Consider the following 20458-nt stretch of genomic DNA (forward strand, 5'->3'; position numbering starts at 1 on the left):
GCTGTGTGCCCCAGGTGCCTCGACCTGCCTTCTCCTCCCCCTGCCTCCTCCCCACCATCCCACCGCCCAGCCAGACCCTGGCTGGCCCAGATGCCCCTTCCGAGGCCGCTGTGCTGGCACGGACCCCTCATGCCTCTGTCCCCTATGCGGCGAGGAGGGCATAGTATTGGCCCCAATCCAGAGAAGGTGGGTTCTGGCAGCCCAGCCCCCTCCCAGCTGCCCCAGGGGGTGAGAACCCCCAGAAGAGAGCAAGAGAAGAGGGAGAGCAGGACCAGTGTGGAGCACCTGCCTCCACGTCTGCCTCCTTTCCTGGGCACCAGCTGAGGGGGTGACCTGCAGGGACACACGATGAGGGAGGGGAAGCCAATCCTGCCTTGGGCCCCGCGGAGCAGTGAAGTGTGCGCAGCGGGGTCCACAGTGTGCCCCAGGCCTCGCGCTCTGTCTCTGCACAGCACGGAGAGGAAGAATGGCCTCCTCCCCTCAGCCCAGATCTCACGGCTCAGCCTGCTCCTCTTCCCTGCGATGACGGCCCTTCAAATATTTGAGGACAGCTCGCCTGCCGCTGAGCCTCCTCTTCTCCTGACTAAACAGCCCGCTGCTCAGAAGGAGCCCTCGATGCGCTGGCTCCAGGTCACCTCACCATGCCCGGCGCTCTCATCTGCCCAGAGCTGCCCTGGTTCACACCGCGGTGACGACAGACGACAGAGCCGTCCCTCATCTGACACTAACACCCCCAACACAGTTCTGCCTCCAACCAGTCACCCCTCTCACTGAGCCAGGTGAGTGCTAGGGCACCTCCAGCCCCCACACCTTCTCCAAAGACCCAAATCCTTCCAGAGACCTGTCTCTCCCCACAAGCTATGCTCATCGCCTGCTCTCAGAAAACCTGTCTCCTCCGAGAAGCCTGCTGGGCCACAGGCCCGACCCTGCCTGGCAACTGCACACTCCAAAAGAAATTCGAGACATCACTGCCTCAGCCTCCAGAGACGCCACACCCTTCCTCCCCGCCATGCAGCCAGCAGCTTGGAGAGGAAAGGAGCCCAGGAGAGACACCAATCGCGCGGGCGGCGGGCACCGCCCCAAGGGAAAGCAGGCTTTCGGGAGCTGGCCAGCCCTCAGCCCTACCTGCTCGTGGTACTCGATGCCCATGCTGAGGGTGTTGACCAGGATAGCGATCATGATCCCCCGGCCGAAGTACTTGCTGTCCACAATCTTGCGAAAGGTGTCACAGATCAGCCTCCAGAAGGCCAGCACGGGGCTGGGCTCTGCGTCCAGGCCTGCGCTCCGTCGCCGCCGGCTGTGGGGGTCTCGGAGGTCGCTGTGCTGGGCGTCCTGTGTGAACTCATACACGGCCTCGCTGTCGGAGTCTGGCATCTCCGGGTCGCCGGGCTCCGGCTCTCCTGACGCCGTCCGGGCGCAGTAGGGGCAGCTGTCAGGAGCGCAGGCCGCACTGTCTGCCTTTGAGCAAGGGCTGGAGAACTTGCAGGAGCTGTGGCAGGTGCCTGCGATGGGAGAGGGACAGTGAGGGTGGCAGGGGTGATGACAGGGACAGGGTACGAGGCACTCAGCAGGCCAGTGGTGGGGATTGCCCCAAACGTCCATAACACCCTGCAATGGTCACTGTGCAGTGTCTGAGGCATCAGACAGAGAGGTGGCCTCCCTGTCCTCGGCGGTCTTGTACAGCCCCTGTTGTCCTAGGCAGCAAGGACCCTAAGCCATCTCTCTTTCCCAGGGAAGCCAGGTCCCGTCAACACTGCTACAAGTAGCAGTTTTCAAGGGATCCTTAAGATTCACACCCACACACATGCACTTGTGCCCACACACACCAGGCATGTGTACACACACATGGGCGCCACGTGCACACACTCAAGCACACACATGTGCATTCACTCCTCCTCATACACAATATATGCACACACGCCCAAGCATACACGTACACAAACACACACCGCCCAATGTGCAGATGTCACACACACACACACACACACACACAGTCATGCATACAGAGCAGGAAGGAGACAACAGCCATGAGCACATGCGCACACACACACACCAGACGTGGGTGTACACATGAACAGCATCCATGTACAATCATATGTGCACATACACTGTACCCCTTCATATATGCAAATACATCTATATACACCAGATGTGCTGTGGACACACACGGTGCTCTATCCTGAAACACCAATATCATTTAGTATTCTTCTATTTTTATGTTATTTTATTTTATTTTTTGAGACAGGGTCTTGATATGCAGTTCAGGCTGACCTTGAACTCACTATGTAGCCCAGGCTGGCTTCAAACTCATAGTGATCCTCCTGCCTCAGCCTCCCAAGGGCTGGGATTACAGGTGTGTGCCACCACCCCCAGCTACCAATATCATTTAAATCCATTTGATCACAGAAAAAAACCTCGAGACCACCCAGGTAAAGGTTCTTACGGAGCCTCCAGGCTCAGAGTCATGCCTCTACTGGGCACAAAGCAACCTTTCCCATCCTGACTGCATCTGTACAATGCAGGGCTCCCGTAAACACACCTGACTGCAGTGATGGCCCCAGCCCTGCCTTTTACACAAGAGGACGTGGAGACACTTGTGCGCATGGGTGACCTGCGATGGGGGCCAGCGGGAGAGGTGGTACTCTGTACTCTGTTCTCTGGTAACACCTTCTGGCCCCAAAGACATCCCCACAAAACATCCTCCCCGGTATCCCTGATCCCTATGGCCATGTCCCTCCTGGAACCCCAGTCCTGGGCTGGAAGCAAGGAAGCGGTCCAGGAAGCATTCATGTTCACTCAGGCTACGCTGAACACAACTGCTGAGGAGGCCACCCTGCCCATGGGGCCCATCCACAGGCAGCATCCAGTGTCTCACCCACGACACGGGTGTCCCATGGCACCAGCAGCTTCCAGCACTTGCTGCTTCACCCTGGGCCTCTCTGAGAGGCGGGAATGAGCTTCTTGTCCATGATCCCCCTTAAGTGGGCACACATTGGGCACAGTGACATGCTATTGCTCTTCTGAGCCTGGTGACAAGGAGCACAGCTTGTGGGACTTAGAGTCAGGTGGCCCTGCCGCCACCACTCCCCAAGAACATAACATTGGGCAGGTCCTGCAACCCCGCCGAGCCTGCTTTCGCCATTCATACAATGGGGACACGGGACAAGCTTGTCCCTGAGCCGTCGGGAGGCTGCAAGGGGCTCTTGCCTGCAAGGCACGTGACAGACAGACACACGTTCAGGCATCAGCGGGCAGATAGCATCACAGCAGCAAGCGCTGGTGCACATTACAGGACACCGATCACTATCACGGTGTGTGAATTACAGCTCCCATTTTAGCAGGTAAGACAGCAGGATTCAAAGAAGTGGGGGGACTAGTAAAGGTGCCACAGCCATGAGAGGCAGAATGGGAATCTCAGCCCTGGTCCCCCTGACCCCACACCCCTCGTTCTCTGGGAGCCCCCACCCCGGTCCCCAGACGAGGGGCCCCCGCCCGGCGCTCTCACCTGTACTCTGTGTCTCTAGCAGCTTGTGCATGGAGCTGTAGGGCCCAGGTGGGATGTTGAGGCTGGTGAGGGTAGGGGGCCCGGAGCTGGGGACCACCTCTACAAGCGCCTTCTCCTTCAGCATCTCTGGTGGCGGGCTGGTGTGCACAGTGGGGTACACCTTCCCGCTCCCCACAGTCCTGCCAGAGGCCTCGGAGGGGGACCTGGGAGGGGGTGCCTGGCAGCGGACCGGCTCCAAGTGGCAGTCAGCATGGTAGAAGCTATGCACGGACTCTGCACCCCCAGGGGGGGGCCTGGCGAGGGTGGGCGTCGAGGGTGGTGGCAGCATAAGCCGGCGGGACCCGTTGGCACCCTTGTCCTGGATCTCTGGGCTGGCCCGGGGGGCCCTGAGCGTCCCGTTGCCCAGGTGGTAGTGGTGGTGGTGGTGGTGGTGGTGGTGCACCAAGTGGTGCACGGACAGCCGACGGCGTGCTCGGGAGCAGCTGCTGCTGGGCTGAGGCTCCTGACCCCCGAGGGCCACTGGGCTGCTCAGGAGCCCGGCCCGCACGCCTGCGGCCCGAGAGAGCCGGGCCAGCCTGCGGGCTGCCTTGCGGAGGATGTACACCAGGTACTTGAGCAGCTCCTCGTAGCAGCTGCCCGGCTCAGAGAAGCTGGCCAGGGTGCTGGCATTGGACAGGAACTGCACGCGCTGCTCCCGCATCAGCTGGCTCTCCCGCTGCTTGGTCTCCGAGAACTGCGTGGCAATCACCACCAGGCACAGGTTGATCATGAAGAAGGAGCCCACCTGTAGGGGTGGGGACGGGAGAGGAGATGTCCTGAAGAAAAGCGGATCGCCACATTCAGCGAGCTTCCTGCTGGCCAGGCGCTGGGCTCAAGGATTTCCCCAACATGATCTCGTCTCGTTCTCAGGACAGCTCTTACAATCGCACCTGAGCGGTGAAGAAGCTGAGGCTCGGAGAGGTCAAGGGATTGTCCAAGATCCCTTGGCTGAAGCAGAGCAAGGCTAAGACTTGAGCCAGACCCTGTGGAACTCCAAGATGCTGCGATGGATTATCATGGTGCCCTACAAGGTCGCCTCCCAAATTCCTGCTCCTGAACACAACTACTTGGGAAGACTCTAAGCATCCCTTGGCTCCTACAGGAAAGCGAACACTGTGGAAATGGACGCACGTGGAGGTTGGGGGCATTCAAGTCGGACTGAAACTTTGGGATCTGTTCACAGGATTCCCCCCCTTGTGGCCCCAATCCTAGCTGTGCGAGCTCCTGAACCATGGGGCCTTATCTGAAAGTGAGGCTCACTGGCCTGGCCTGAACCCCTTTCACAGTGCCCCTCCCCTCCCCCAGCAGAGTAAAGAGCTTAATCCTGGACCCCGCGGATCAGCCTAACAGCCTCTCCAGCTTGCCCATCCACCAGCAACTCCCATCGCTTGCCTCAGTCTCCCCAGGGCCCTAGGCCAGCCACTGCTTGGACCATAATCCTGAAGGATGGAAAGGAGTATTTATGGTGACAAAGCAGATATTTTTTTTCTAGATCATGTCCTAGTAATTATGATAATTAGCTTCACTGGTGTGATTCCAGAGAGCTGTTCGGAAAGATTTTTCGGAGGTGTGTGGGAGGGAGGAAACTAGGCCCCTCACCTCCCTGTCTATACCCCATCCCCAAGCAAGGCCGAAGAGAGCAGCGATTGTGCGAAGTCTGGCCTCCCTGGAGCACCTACCTTGCCCTAAGGTGGTAGGGGGGTGGGACCAGGTTCCCAGGCAGGCTCTACCCCAAGCCCAGCCTCTCTTCCACACCAGGGACAGTTATGGAGGAGGGGGCGGTGCGCCGGCAGCCTGGTCTTTCTAGGGGTCTGTCCCTGTTGGCCTGGGAGCTGCCTCCTTCTGCCTTTACCAATCTGGTGCCTGTCATTGGTCCTGAGCAGATCTTAACCTCCTCCCATCAATATCTGTCCCTCCATCTGGGTGTATCATTGGTCTGTCGGTGATAGGGACCAAGGGCTGGCCTTGGAATTAGCAGCCTGGAGTTGAAGTCTCAGCTGTAGCCCTTACTTCCTATGAGATCTTGACCCAGTGACCAAACCTTTGGAGCATAGTAAGTGCTCAACAAATATCAGCTACCAGCGATATCAGCCATGAAATGATTAACCATGAATGGTAGAGAGTATTAAATACCACTGCTTTTGCCTGGAATTTCTGAGATGGAAGGAACAAGAGACCACACAGCGTTTCTCCCCGTCCCTAAGATCCCCGGTTCCCACGGGGCTTAGAGGAGTCACTCACAATGATGAGGAGGATGAAGTAGATGAAGTTGTAGAAGGAATGCGCGTCCATCACAAAGTACATGATGTCCACCCAGCCCTCCAGCGTGATGACCTGGGGAGGCCGAGAGGGACAGGCTGATGCTGGGCCCCCGAAGTCCAGAGGCGTGACCCTGACTCAGGTCTGCAGAGCGACCTCTCCTGGGCCGCACAGCGCCCCCGCCGGCCTACCTGGAAGATGGCGATCCAGGCATAGCCGATGTTGTCAAAGTTGATGGCGCCCTTGAAGGGGTTGTGCTCGCCCGCCGAGCAGTTGGTGTAGTACTGGTTCCAGTTGACGCAGGTGGTATTGCTGGAGCTGTTGTAAGCCTCGTAATCCAGGCCGCAGGGCGGGCCGCCGCCGCCCTCCCCGCGCAGCGTGGGCACGCTCCTGCAGGAGCGCATGCCGTTCTCGCGCGGCTGCGAGCAGATGAACGGGCTCTCGTCCTCGTTCTCCGTCTGGTAGTACGGCTCCAGGTCCACGCTCAGGGGCCTGCAGGCGGGGAGGGGCGACAGGGAGGAGGCTGTGGAGAGCACCCAAGAAGGCAGCACCGAGGTGCACAGGGTGGGCAGGCCAGACCTGAATGCGAGACGGGAGTGGCCAGGGCAGGAGTGTGTGGGCATGCACAGGGGTGTCTGAGGCCCAAGTTTTAGAGCAGTGGTTTTCAAACTTTGCTGCACTCTAGGAGTTTCGTCTGGTTTGTTTGTTTGTTTTCTGCCTTTTTGAGACAGGGTTTCACTCTGCAGTCCAAGCTATCCTTGAACTCACTTTGTTGCCCAGGTTGGCCTTGAACTCACAGCAATCCTCCTGCTTCAGCCTCCAAGGTGCTAGGATTACAGACATGCGCCACCGTACCCGGCCTGTTTTGTTCTGTTTTGGAGGAGTTTTTTTTGGCTGTACTGAGGATTGAACCCAAGACCTTCACACTGAGCTACATCCCCAGCCCTTTTTTTATTTTTAAGTTTGAGACAGGGTCTTACCAAGTTGCCCAGTCAGGATTGAAATTTTTGATCCTCTTGCCTCAGCATCCCAGAGTGCTGGGATTGCAGGTATGCCACCACACCTAGCACTATAGGTGTATCCAATCTGAACTCCAGACCAATGCAACCTCAGTCTCTGGATGGGGCACCCAGCCACCTGGAACTTTTAAAGCTCCTTAAGTTATTCCAATGTGTAGCCAAGTTTGAGGACAAGATGTGTCTCAGGTATAAGAGCAGATCTGTCCTTGGCAACAGGAAGCCAGGGCCCAGGGGAGGTCCCAGCCCTGCAGTCACTCCCAGGTCACCCACCCACCCCCAGCCCCGTCCGCCACTCACAGGCTGAAATTTTCGGGCAGGAAGCAGCGGTTGCGAAGCAGCCCTGCCCACAGCTGGACGCCGACGATGCCGAAGATGAAGAAGACGAAGAAGCAGAGCAGCAGGACGTTGCCCAGCATGGGCAAGGTGTCCAGCAGCAGCGTGACAAGGATGCGCATGCCTGTGGGGGCAGAAGCCACGCTGGGGATGCCCAGCTGACCAGGCCAGGCCGAACTCCCAGAGTGGGGCTGATGGGGGAATTCTGAGTTGAGGCAGCCTGGCTCCAGCTGGAGAGGACACCAACAATCACCTCCAACTCCCCAGACAGCCTCTGCAGCCCCCCGAGACCCCCATTTAAGCTGTGCACAGCATCACCCCCAATGGGCCAGAATAACTGCAGTTTCTGACCTCATCTCATCACGCACTGGGTGATATCACCCCAATTTACAGACGGGAAGTCTGAGGCTCACAGCAGTGACGCGCACGACTCGCTCAGCATGAGTGCTGCTAAATGTAGGCGCCGAGGACTTAAATTTAGGCTTTGTGCTTCCAAATCCTGCTCCGTAACACACAAGCGCAGGCGCACGCCTCCCACGGCCTTCTCTCACCGCACACATCACCTGATCCCTACAGTATCACCCTGGGGTCACTGGGGAAACCCAGGCAGAGAGCCCCAGCATGCTCAGATCATGACAGGAAGAGACACAACTTTTCCCTCCTTGGGGAGAGCTGTCGTGACCCCCCCCATACAACATGTCCTGTTGGGGATCCTGTCCCCTGCCTCACTCCAAGTCTGGGGTCCAACAGCCCTGAGCCCCCGAGCCCTTGGGAGACAGACAGGCCTCAGCTTTGACCCCCAAAGGCTCCCTCGATGGTCCCTGCTCCCTCCAGGACAGAGCCTCACGCGCAGCAGCTCCTGAGCCCTCTTGGTGACTGCATCTCCCTGCCCCCAGCCCGCCAGCCCTGGCTTCGGCTCTGCCCTCCCCCCTCCCCTCCCTCTTGGCCGCTCCTATTCCAACTGAGATCAGTTCCTCTGAGTTTATTAGGGGAATTACACCGGTGCTTAGACTGTTAGAAGAGGTCTATCAATCTGCCAGCCAGCACCTGGGGCAGGGTGGAGGCGGGGCACGCCCCTCTTCTGGGGGCTCCTGTTAACACGGGGGGCACCCTGCTACCCCCCAGAACACACACACACACATTGCAGCTGGGCCTCCCAGAGGCAGCCACACACCACACACACACACACACACACACACGTACGCACACGCAGAGCACAGGGGCTGCTGCTACGCCAGGCACACAGTCAGGCACGGTGCCCCAGAAACGCACTCCCCCTCCAGGGGCCGCAGCGGGGACCATCTGCAGCTTGCGGAGGTCGGGGAGGTGCAAAGGGGGCCTGAGCGCAGGAGGGGGCAGCACGGCGGGGGACCAGAGCTGCCAAACCTTCCCTGGCTCCAGAAACCCATGCGGTTTAATTTAGATAATGGTCCCGGCAGTCGCTGCATCGAGTTGGAAGGGGATGCGGAGGGGGAAGGGGACCCAGCCGCCAGCCCCGGGAGGGAGAGGCACGGAGCGGCCTTGTCTGGAGAGAAGCCCCGGTCTGTGTGGCCAGTGTGGCCTCACCAATGATGGCCAGGCTGCCTGAGAGGTTGTGCTGGCCAGCAGAGGCCATTAGCACTTCCTGTCCCCCCCTTGCACGCCTGGCACCCTCTCCATCTGTCCCTACCCAGCCGGATCCCCCGGGAAGGGTGATCTGAGATGCTTCTGAGACTCTGACCTAAGCCAGGCTGAAGTAGGGGGAGGGGTCTTCCCAGGTAACGCTCCCAGCGCCCCAGCCAGGGGCTCTGTGTGGCTCTAGCGTCCCAGCTCCCAGCTGAGCCCTCTCTGCCCAAGCCTGGTGTGGCCACGGCCGGAGGAGGACTGTTTGGTAGGGGCGGGGCCTGAGCTGGCCACAGTTCCTCTTGGGGCTCTCTGTCCAGGGGCCGAGGGGTTACTCACTGGGCACCCGGTTAATGGCCCTGAGCGGGCGCAGCACACGGACTGTCCTGACAGCTGAGAAGCTGACGTTCTGCAGGTCCAGCGAGTACTCCAGCATCCTGCGGGGAGGGGTCCAGAGGGGGGCCCTTTGAGTCTGAGGCCACCAGGGCATCAAAAGAGGCCAATGAGGAACACCCTGACTCCCCCTCTCCTGCATCTAGGGTCCCAAGATCAGCTCTGGGGGTGGGCACTCCAAGAGGACAGACCCCTCAAGAAAGAGGCAAGAAAACTACGGAAGTCGGAGAAGTGCCGGCCAGAGCGCTGCAGGCAGGCAGCCTTGGCCCTGCGTGGTCAGCCAGGGAGGAAACAGCTGTGCCCGAGCAGGGTGCGGGCAGGAAACCCCCAGGGAAGGCATGGATCTGACCCATCGCCCTCCCACCCCCAGCGCAGGCCCTCACCCAGCGATGACAATGAAAAAGTCGAGCCGGTTCCAAGTGTCTCCCAGGTAACACTTCTTCCCGAAGATCCCCAAGGCCACCATCTTCACCACCATTTCCACGGCGAAGAAGGCAAAGATGAAGTCATCAAAGGCCTGGTGTGGGGAACGAGAGGCTGCTGAACCTGAGGAGGGAATGGGAGGACCATGCCCACCCCCACCCAGTCCCACGCCCCCAGCTGGAAATCAGAAGCTTTGAGATGGGGTGCTGAGCCCCCCTCACGCACACTCACATGCACACTCACCTGCAGGATCCGGCAGCGCTGGGAGTCGCAGGCGATGTCCTCGCATGGCCGGAACATGCCCAGGGTCACGCAGTTGAGAAGGATGACCAGCATGCTGATCCGCTCGAACCAGGTGTCAGGGGTCAAGGACACAGCTGGCAGGGCTGACTGGAAGTGCTCCCCGCATCCCGCCCTAACACCTGCTGCCCGCCAACCTCCCAGCCCCATCTGATTTGCAACGCAGTGAGACAGGAGGGCCCTGGCTCACCTTGGTGATCTCATCCCTCCGGACCCAGCCTCCTCATCTGTAAAGGAGGACCAGTCATAAATACCCTGACTATTTGCACAAGCCATTTGGGGAACAGAATCGATCGTGCTTGTGGAAATGCCAGGCGCCACGAGCTTGTTGCTGAGTCGGAGCTGCTCTCCCTACCTCGCAGGGTAGATGTGAGAAGGAAGTGAGATAATGTATGCGAAAGTGTTACACAAACCTACAGTCGGATTATGGCTGCCTTACAGTTTACCAAGCGCTTTCACAAATGCCATGGCAGATGCTCACAGCAGCCACGTAAAGTACCCAGGCTGGGTCACTTGGTTCCCCGGAACCCAAGGAAACGGAGGCAGAGAGAGCCGAAGTCCCTCAAGGAGCCAGGGTGAGACAGACGCTTCCAAGTGCCCCATCTACAATGCCAGCTTCTGTACCCTGTAGCTGTCCAGGTGGACATGGAAGGAGCTGCCAGGGCCACCCTGGCACATGGCAGACAAGGACCCCGTGTCTGCAGCCCCGACCTCTCCAAGTCTCAGTCGGCCTTGACACGGTCAGGAACTTCACTATGGAGGCCTCATGCCACGCCGTGCACAGTGCTGGCATAAACCCCACGCTGGGCCGTGGGCAGCACCCCACACACGCCACGTTGCCCTCATACCTTTTCGTACCTTCCAGCACAGCTCAGAATAGCAGTGGAGGCTGAGATCTTTATACTGAATCTTCTCTGGCCGAGGGACTCAGTCCAGCCTGTCGGCAGGAGAATAGGCAAGCCAGCCTCTGGACCTCAGCAGGTTCCAGGCCCCAGACAGACAGAAAAATGACCAAGCAACCTGTTTTTCTCATGGGAAATAGGACGAGGGGAGGGAAGAGCAAAGAGTCTAAGACCAAGCAGAGGTGGGGTGCGGGGGAGAGGGGCTGCCCAGGAATGGATGTGGGGGGGTCACAGCAGCCCCCCTGCCTGCCTCACCACGCCAGACTCAGAGGGGCGCAGCACACGCAGTCTCCTGCTTCAGCCCTGCCTCAGGAATGGGGGGTTCTGGCCGGGCGTGAAGAGATCAGCAAGAACGTCCACGGCCCCGGAAACCCCCTCCAAGCAGGTCCGAGCCATAGCCCATCTTTCTCTTTCTACCTCTCCTGTCACCTCGACTCTTTGCCTCCAAACACACATCCCTGCCCACCATCTGTCCCTGGAACCTCAGAAGTCCCCAAACACTGCCATTTCCCTAACCTCCACCCCGTACCGGAATGAGTGCTTTAAAAAAATGTTTGCGGTTTGGGGGGTAAGCAGATGGAAAAGGGGAAGCACGCTGCTGCAAAGGCGTTCTCTTCCTGAGTGCAGCCAGAGCCCAATGGATCTCTCCCCAGAACAGGGGTCAGCCAGGGGTCACTCTGGAATCGGGGGACAGGGAGGGAGGGAGCCACCTCTCGCAAAGGAAAGGACACAATTATCCTTTAGAACTTGTCACTCTCCTCAAGCTCCCCACTCCTCTGCTCTGCAAGGGGGAGCTGACATCTCCACGCAGGGACAAGCGGTTCTCCCGGGCAGAGGGGCTCAGGCACATCTGTCTGAGCCCCTCCAGGCCCTGACTGCACCATGTGAAGTCATCTGCACACTTGACTCCCAGCCTGAGCTGTGGGCTCCTGGCAGGCAGGGCCATTCTACCATGTCCTCCTTTCCCTCCAACAGAGCTCAGTGCCGTGCCCGGCAGGGAGCAGATGATCAAGGCACGAGGAGAACGAGTGAATGAATGAATGAATGAACGAACAAACCAATCGATCAGTCAGTCAGTTGGCCTGTCCAGAAGCCAGATGTAGCTCAACATTCATGTCCTCCGTAGTGATGGGCTGACTGTAGCCATGGGGAGAAGGGGAGAATTGACCCTGGAGCAACTGCCCCTCCTGTCCCCCTTCACACAGGCTCAGACTGGGACTTTGCCTAGCCAGAATCTGCCCACAGAGGCTCTTCACCAGAAAAGCCCCTCCTCAAGGTCCCGTTGGCATTCAGCCCACTGCCAGGTACATCCTGCCTGCTGCATCTCTCTCCTCTTCACCCTAAGTTGGCATCAAAGGACAAGCACATTTGGGACAATCTGAATAGAGGAGTAATTCATGGGGATGGGTCTTTCACCCTCTTCAGGGTGGGGCTCGTTTCCTTGGGAATGTGGCAGTATGTCACTGTGATGCTCTTCTGTTGCCATGATGACAGGAGGATGTGTCACCAGGCGGTGTGGATTTGTTGCCATGGTAATTAAAGAGACCCCCCCACACACACACACACATGATTTCCCCTTACCCAGACTGCGGTCTTCTCCTCACGCAGGGGAGGGGAAGCAGGGAGACCCACAGGTTATCAGGTTGGGGGGAAACCATGTGACAGATCCCCATGGTAACCAAGGGAACGGGGGACACTGGTTGCCATAGTGACTATGAGAGACCTGTGCAGTCACATGCCTACTGTTGCTATGGTGACTGTCCAGGCTGGAGTGGATCCCAAAGGGGGGGCAGGAGAGGGGAGGATCTTTCTTCTCCCCACAACCCACCATCAAAAGCAGAGAAAAAGGAAATGGCAGGAAAGGAACCCTACTTCCACCCTCCTCCTCCTCCTCCTCTCCCTCCTGGGAGCGAGAAGTAGAGCATGTTATCTCCACAAACGCGTCCTCTCTGCGGAGCTTTATCTAGACAGAGCCCTCGCCCGGCCTGGCAGCTAGAGGGGTGAGAGGCACACTGGGGGCCTCCAGGGCTATGGGGCTCTGGGCATGATCAAGGGAAGCAGGCCCCACAGCAGCGCCTCCTTCCCTCCTAGGAGTCTGGAAATCTGAGACTGACGATCCTTGAGGAGGAAATGGGCCTGGACCCAGGAATCCTGGCCTTCTAGTAAGAGTTGGAGAGGTAGGGTGAGTGGGTCCTCACCTCACCCACCCCACAGACAGCCTGCTGGGCCCCGGGTTCAGGACTCCCCAGGGTGGACAGGGATACAGCCTGGTGGCTCCCGCCTGCCTGGTGGAAAGGGGGATTCCCCAGCCAAGCCCCCTCCTGCAAGGGCTTCCAGCTCCAGTGGGCGGGTGTGTGAGGAGGAAGGTTCCAGCTGAACGGAAACCTGAAGCCAGCAGCAAGGCAGCAGCCGGCCCCACCCCGAGACAGAGACTCGAGACATGGAGACACCAGAGACACGCGGCCGCTGGAATCTTTGGGAGGGGAAATAGGCCAGAAATCTGATTCAAGCGCCTGTGACTGTGTGTGCGTGTGCGCGTGTGCGCATGTCCGCGTGTGTGAGCACTGTGTCTGTCGCCATCCCGGCTAAGGCGGGCAGGGCGGGGTGAGAGCCGGGGCGGGAGCAGCCAAGGATGGGAGGACCGGCGTGGGGGGAGCCCCAGGAATGGCTCCAACTGGCACTAGGGGTGACGGGGAGTCCCTCAGCTGTGCAGTGGAGCTCAGTGGGTGGGAAGGCGTGTGTGTGACCCACAGGGAAGGTGGCCTGGGACAGAGACAGCTCCACGGGGTGCTCTGTCCACCTTGATTCTGCTCAGCTCCTCTCCCCAGAATCCTGTCTGCAGAACCTGGGGATTGGAAATGGGAAGAGGGCATTTGTGGGGAGTCAGGAACAACCCCCCAACACACCCTACTTCCTCTGAGGACCAAAGGGAGCGATCTCCCTAGGTAGAAGAAGCAGGCCGACTCGGGGCACTGGGACAGCAGCAAGGAAGACTCCAGAAATTCCTGGGGGCCCCTCCTTCTCGAGGCACACACTCAGACACACACGGTGACGCACGGTCACACACTCACATCCACTTCTGGAAGCCATTAGGGCTCCTGCCATTCAGGCCTCCCCCTTCCTTCCCCTGCTCCTGGCAGGCTCCTTCCCCCCACTCCCACTCCCCCCCCCCTCTCGGCATCCCAAATGCCAGCCTGTGATTTCCAAATGAGAAAAAGCTGCGCTGGGCTCCGAGCTTGGAGAAACTCCTACACAAACTTCCAGATGTGACACAACAGCCGGAGAGGGAATGCTCAGGATCTCCTTCCCGGGAGGGGAAACGCACGCCCGCACACTTGGAGAAACACACGCTGCAAAGGCCAACACACCCCTGTAACCTGAGGGCGGGGCCTGCTGGCTCTGAGTTGACTGAGCCTCTCCCCTGCTCTCCCCAGTACTGAGACACGCACTTCTGTGACACTTCCTTCTGCTGCCCTTCCACCCTCCCCAGCACACGCATACACACACACCCACTCGTGCTCACACTCACACACGCAGCATCCCCTACCTACTAAGTCTAGATCTCCTCTCTAGGAAAGCTGGTCTCCTAAAGAGGCTGAGACAGGAAGGAGCTGAAAGGAAGAATGGTCAAGAAAACGCTAACTAGCTCCAGGTAGCTGGGCGGAGGGGTCGTCTGTCCCTCAGACTCGGAGGTGGAACCTCCTAGAGCCCATGGAGGTTTTACAGACGCCCAAAAGGGCAAAGGAAGAAGGCCAAGGCCCCAGACGCAGTTCAGAGCCCCTCTGGCAGTGAACACACAGGTTCCCCTTGGCACTTGGGTAGGTCGGAAGCACCAGGGGCATGGCTTTGGGCAACCGCTTTGCCAAGAAGTTGTTCTCAACACATCCTCAGCCAATGCAGGCGCAGCTGCTAGCCCTGACCCAGTGATGTGGGTGCCCCGCACCCCACACTTCCACTCCCCGAGTAAACCTGCTCCCTACCCTCAAAAGGGTACTGGGCTCCTGCCCATCTCTGGCCACTTGCCCTCTTCCACAAGGACATCTGTCTCCAGACCCTTCACTGCACCTGGAGCCAGGGCCAGGGGGCCTGCTTCTGAGGGGGTGGGGAGGGAGAGGAGAGAGATCTCATGACCTCCCTGGGACCCCCAGAAGAAAGAGAGGGGGCTGGAGGGTTTTCCCATTCACAGAAGGGGCAGGTGGCCAGGGATACAGAGGATGGATGCCCAGGGTCCATCCTTGTCAGCAATATTCTTTTCCCACCTCCACCTGGGCTATGGAGAAAGGGGCTGGGGGTGGGGACCCTCAGCTCAATAGGTGCCTGTCTCTGCAGCAGGACCACAGACCTCTGAGGCCCCCATCTCTTTCTGCAGCTCAGAGAGAAGAGAGGAAGGGGCTGGGGCTGGGGGAGCTTCCCAAAAACCCAGGATTGGCGGAGCGGAGGGGACTCACATCAGGCTTTGCATCCTAGATGCAGCAGAACCGCAGAGGGAGGGCAGAACCAAGATTCTCACCACCCCCTCCCCAAAGCAGAGCCCTGGACCTGGGGTCTGCCACCCTGAGTCCCAAGAAGCTTTGAGCTGGCAGGACTGAGCCAGGCGAAGGTGTCATGACCAGGGATGACAGCACAACCAACCCCCTCCTTTCTCGGGAGCCTGGCGCCTGGCGTTAGACAAACAGCGCTTTGTGCTATGGGTTGAGAGGGCTGGGGTCTCCCCGACCCCTCCACACAAGGCAGCGGCTAGGGTACGGTCCTGAAATGTGGGGCACCGGTCCCCAATCACAGAACAGACCCTGGAGTGGTGGACCTGAGTTCTTCTTAGCAAGCACACAGCCCCCGAATCCTTCCACAGGGCTGCGGTCTCCCATACCTGCTCTGCCGTCAGCCCAGCACTGTTCGTGAAAGGGGAGGGGTAACTTGGATGGGCTCCATCCCATCCCCCCAGTTGCCAAAGCTTCTGCCACAAGAAAAAAAATCCAGCACAAAACTCCCAACCCCGGGGCCGGAGATACTCTCAGCCGCACAGTGCCTGCCTGACAAGCGCGAGGTCGCGAGTTCGGTTCCCGGTACAAAAAAAAAAAAAAAACAAAAACCCTCCCAGCCCAATCCTAAGCACTAGGCTTCAAACGAGGAATTGAGGTGGAGGGAGGCACTCCCCGCATTGGGTTCCAGCTGAAAGGGGCTCCGGTCCAGCTCCGGGGGCAGACGGCCCCCCCCACCACATCTTGTTCTCATTTTGCACCCCTGACATCAGCCGCCGCCGGAATCTCCTTGTTGTGCCTCCAACCCGCGGGATGGGGGCTTGGGGGGGTGAAGACCTGGTCTCCGCCCCCGCAACATCTCCCTCTGGGTCAGTAAAGACCTCAGCCCCCAGAACCAGGTGGTAGGGATCACACCCTAGAATCAGCCGCAAACTTTGGGGCGGGGGCAGGAGGAAAACCCAGGAGATTGCGGTCTCCCCTCCTCCCCCCGCAGCCTCCTCCCCACCCCAGCCCCCAAACTCGGAAACCGAACCCAGCTCGCTAACCCGCGGCGGGTGGAGGAGACAGTCCAGGCTCCCGAAGCTCCCCACATCTGGAGGATGACGACCCTCCGCTGCCCACATCTGGAGAGCATCCAGCTGCAAACCAGCGGGGCACGTCTCCTCTCTTTTCCCGGCCTGGATCTCAAGCCCCTCACCCCAAGGAGGACTGAGGTGTGTGTGGATGGAGGTGGGGCTCCCCCGGGGTCCGCACCGGCCCAGTTCGTCTCTTGCTCCCATCGCGATGCCCCTCCCCTCCTGAGCAGCCCCCCTCTCGCCTACCCACCCTCGGGGCTCACTTCTCTGACTTCCCTGGCTCTGGGTACCCCCCCACCCTGGACCCTCTAGCCCGGCCCAGGGCGCCCCGAAGGATATGGGTTACAGACCGTGCGGAGGCACCAGCTCCGCGGGCGGCTGTCCTGGCTCAAGTAGAAGAAAACCACGGGGGCCAGCGCCGGGTACGGCAGCCCCTCGGCCTCGGAGTCCGCGCTGCCCGGGTCCTTCTCCGCCGACCCCGGCCCCGGCCGGACCCCGGCCCCGGACAGGTCGTTGAGCCGAAGGGCGCTCCGGGGCTGTCCCGACTCCTCGGCGCCCGCGCCATCCTCCTCCTCGTCCATCCTCGGCCAGCCGGGGCCCAGGGGTTCGGAGAGGGGCAAGGGCGCCCCTCGGAGGAGGGGTCCTCACGCAGCCGGGGGGCACCGGCGGGGGCGCATCGGGGGAGCCCTAGGGCGCAGGCTGAGCCCCCAGCAGGGCCAGTTCAGCCCCGCTCCCATGCTGCCCGCGGGGCGCTGGCTCCAGGGCAGCCCCCCGGCGAGCACCCCACTTCCCGGGGTCCCCGGGCACCCCGGGCCAGCCGGCCTTCTCCCCCTCACTTTGTCCGGCTTCTTCGCTCGCCGCCCAGGCTCCTGTGCCGGGATCCGCGCTCCCTTCGGCAAGGCGGCCGGGAGATGGGAAGGAAGAAATGGGGGCGCCCGGCAGAGAGTGGCGGGGGTCCGGGGAGGGCGCCCCCTCTTCTCGCGGCGCAGCTGGAGCCGGATCTAAGGGGTCAGCATCGTCCCAGCCCCGCGCCAGCGGCGGCGGGGGAGGGGAGGAGCGGCTCCCGGCGGGTGGGTTTGGGGGGGCGGGGGGCGGCTCCTTCCTCGGCCCGGCGGCTGGCGCACAACCCGAGGGGGTGGGCGGGGAGACCGTGGGGGGCTGTCCCGGGCGGGGGTGGAGGCGGAGATGCCACCGCCGCCGCCGCCGCGGTGGCTGCCGATGCCGTAGCTGTCGCCGGCGCCACCGCCTCCTCCTCCGGCCGAGACGCGGAGAGAGCGAGCGAAAGCGGCGGCGAGGAGCCCGGCGCGCGCCGCAGCTGGATCGTTCACTCCAACTTCAAGCCTTGGCCCCGCCCCTCCCTGGCCGAGCCCGCAACCAATCGCCGCACGCCGCCGGCTCTGAGCCGCGCGCCCATTGGTGGGTAGCCGCGGCAGTGCGGGCGGGGCGGCGGGGGGGAGAACCACAGCTGGAATCCTGTTCCCACCCCAAATCCCAGGACCGCCCCTCTCCCCTCCCCTTGCCCCTGGGTCCGCTCCCGAAGGCTGGAGCCAATGAGATGGCTGCCTAGGCCGAACCCACTTTCCGATTGGCCACTGGGGTCTTTGGGACTCCCCTGGAGGGAGCCCCGGGGAATCAGAGTGTTTGGCGCCGGGTCCTGGGGTAGCGCCACAAGCCCCGGGCATCCTTTGTTCAGGACCCCGAATTGGACAGCAGCCAGAGGGCGGAGCTCAGCTCTGGTCAAGTCTGGAGAAGGCAGGAGGCGGTAGGCACGGGGGCAAGGATTGCGACCTGGGTCCCAGAGCCAAATTCCGGGTCTCCACCAGGTCTATCACCTACCGAGTCGATGGACCCGGGAGCGGGCCTAGGCAGGAGGGGAGCAGGGCCGACGTTCCGGGGGCGGGGCCTCGGCAGGAGGGCGGAGCCAGGGAAAGGCCGAGGTAGGCCAGGTCTGCGCTTGCCCTCTACCCGCCTCCTGGGTTTATTTATTGGGTCCTGGAGCCCGGGCCCGCGTCAAGATTGACCCGGACCTCCTAACTTAGCGTGCAGACCCTGAGGTCCAGCCAGTGCCCCTAGGAAGGCTGAAGGGTGTAGACTCCACTCCAGGGGACTCCTGCTCAAACTCGTAGCCCAGCCGGGTCACTCTGGACTGTAGAGCCCGAGTCTCCGCGAAGGGACCTGCGGGAGCCTCGAGTGTGTGGGAGGAGTTAGCAGCACCGGCTGGCCTTTATCAGCTCCTGCAGAGAGCTCCCACCCGCCCCTCACTGTGCCTCAGTTTCTCTCCGGAGTCCCTGTGTGGCTTAGGGGGAGACTGACCGCAGGACAGTCGCTTTGCTGAGTTCCCTGTTCACCTTCCCAAGCGCGCACACCCTCACCCAGACCCCGGCCTCGCCCCCATCTCCACCCCGAGTTCTGCGGCGCAGGCAGCTGTAGTTCCCTCCCGCCGCTGGCGTCAACCCCAAAAACTGGGTACCGGATAACTGGGGTCCACGAGGATACTAGGCACGGGGGCAGAGGCAGGGCACCGAGGATTAGAGCCCAACCTCTGCGGAAGAGGCCGGAGGTGGACCGGTGGCCCCCCGCACCCTTCCCGCGGCTCCCCGGCCTCGTTCCCGCTGCCCCAGCCGCGCCGCCCACGTAGCCCCGCCGGCCCCCCGCGGCGGCGTGGGTGGGGGCCGCCCCAACCCCGCCCGGCCGGTGGCGCAGAGCGGCTGCTGCGCCCTCGCTTCCCCAGTTGCCCTTTCGCCGAATCCGGGCACCGAGTTGTGCAAATGAGGCCGGGCTTATTTGCATCTCATGCTAATGAGCAGCTCCCTTAAGTGCCTCTGTCTCAGGCGGAGAGTGTGTGAGGTGCTCGGCTGTCTTGAACTCGGGGCCATCTTCTCGGAAAGGGGGGCTGTTTGTGGTTTGCTCCGTGCGTCTGACACCTTCCTGCCTCCACCGGGTCAGCAGTCTGGCAGGCAGGCTTGCCCTTCTGCCCAGGGTCCAGAAGCCCCAGAGCGGCTGGCACAGGGAGGCTTTGCAGAGGGGGAAATGAGGAAATGAGGCCAGAGAGGCTTTCTGGTTCCGGCGTTCAGCAGGCCCCCACCCCCGAGCATCTTCCAGGCCACCCTTTCCCTGGACTGCTCCCCCTTGGAGAGGGGACAGACGCCGGCGCACTGAGAACTGCTTGCCTGAGTTGGTGGCCTGCGGGTGACCTGTACCTGGGCACTAGGGAACTATGACATCCTGTGTACCCAGCTTTCGGGGTTGGCACCAACAGCCAGAAGGCTGCCAAGCAAGACCAGAATCTGTCTTGAAGCCCAGCCCTGGGGGTCCTGGCTCTGAGAGCCCCTCCTCAGCCTGGCTTTCTTTCCATGTCTGTTAAGCACCAGCGTGCCTCGGGTGCAGAACTGAGACCGAAGTCTCCGTCCTGGGCAAGCGGAAGTGAAAAGAATTCAGATGTGTACCAGCGCCAACTCCCCACAATGACTGTAATCATTGTACCACAAATGGGTATCAACAGAAAATTTTTTAAACTATTTTTAAAAGTCTACATCCTCTCAGTACTTAGCCCAGGCTGGAACCATACCTTTATGCTTGTGGTAAAGAAATCTCTGTCTCCCCCTCTAGGCGATTTATATCCTGAGGCAAGGACAGTGTGCATTTCGCTCACCAGGGCCTAGTCGAGTGTTTGGCACATAGTAGGTGCTCAGTAAATTTTTGTTCAATGACTGAATAACCTCAGGTAGGGAGAGAGAGGACAGGGACAAGAAAGTCCCTTTCTTTGGGCCTGTTTTCCCATGAAGAAGTCAGGCCTGCATATTATCTGAGGTCTCCTCCGGGTTTGAGGGGCGACCCCATATGTGCTGCTTGTCAGCCCCTTAGCCTTCACCCCTCCCCCTTCCCCCGTGGCTCCCAGGAAGCCGAATCTCCCCACCTGTGATACTCTTTGCTCAAGGATCACGCAAACATTTACCCTCTTTGGTCACCTCGACAGCCCTGGACAGACGCCACACACACCTGGAGACCAAATCTCACATCAGCGAGGTTTACACTCAGTCTCACCCTCTAGGGAAAATGAAGCACTCTTGGGTGAACGAGCCCTCTAAGGCCTTAACGCCTTCTGGACCCACTTGCAGGAGTGGTACCC

The 20458-nt window shown here is 60.5% G+C and overlaps 2 protein-coding genes across 27 annotated transcripts in view; one reads left to right on the forward strand and one right to left on the reverse strand.

The window, feature by feature from the left end:
• Cacna1g (calcium channel, voltage-dependent, T type, alpha 1G subunit) overlaps window positions 1-17195 on the reverse strand; it is a 57437-nt gene extending 40242 nt beyond the window's left edge. For 22 of the 24 annotated variants that reach the window (XM_005394149.2, XM_013519081.1, XM_013519078.1 and 19 more), the window contains exons 1-9: window positions 16669-17195; window positions 9817-9928; window positions 9534-9667; window positions 9097-9194; window positions 7120-7279; window positions 5995-6295; window positions 5786-5878; window positions 3506-4289; window positions 1126-1502 (exon numbers count right to left, since the gene is read on the reverse strand). In XM_005394149.2, the coding sequence (XP_005394206.1) occupies window positions 1126-1502; window positions 3506-4289; window positions 5786-5878; window positions 5995-6295; window positions 7120-7279; window positions 9097-9194; window positions 9534-9667; window positions 9817-9928; window positions 16669-16910 (2301 nt within the window). In that variant the 5' untranslated portion in view covers window positions 16911-17195. The remainder of the gene's footprint in view (window positions 1-1125; window positions 1503-3505; window positions 4290-5785; window positions 5879-5994; window positions 6296-7119; window positions 7280-9096; window positions 9195-9533; window positions 9668-9816; window positions 9929-16668) is intronic. The other 2 variants (XM_005394154.2, XM_013519074.1) reach the window with 1 other exon arrangement.
• Window positions 15924-19861, forward strand: LOC102004028 (uncharacterized PE-PGRS family protein PE_PGRS3-like). 3 transcript variants are annotated; one of them, XM_005394131.2, is made up of 4 exons: window positions 15924-16467; window positions 17195-17745; window positions 18023-18091; window positions 19695-19861. In XM_005394131.2, the coding sequence occupies exons 1-4, from the start codon at window positions 16354-16356 to the stop codon at window positions 19720-19722; spliced, it is 762 nt and encodes a 253-aa protein (XP_005394188.2). In that variant the 5' UTR covers window positions 15924-16353; the 3' UTR covers window positions 19723-19861. The 3 variants fall into 3 exon arrangements, with proteins under 3 accessions (XP_005394188.2, XP_013374545.1, XP_013374546.1); XM_013519091.1 differs by lacking the exon at window positions 18023-18091; XM_013519092.1 differs by lacking the exon at window positions 18023-18091 and having other exon boundaries at window positions 19701-19861.
• The last annotated feature ends 597 nt before the right edge of the window (window positions 19862-20458 follow it).

This window comes from Chinchilla lanigera, unplaced genomic scaffold (genome assembly GCF_000276665.1).
Source record: "Chinchilla lanigera isolate Chin_1 unplaced genomic scaffold, ChiLan1.0 scaffold00050, whole genome shotgun sequence".
Lineage (NCBI taxonomy): Eukaryota > Metazoa > Chordata > Mammalia > Rodentia > Chinchillidae > Chinchilla > Chinchilla lanigera.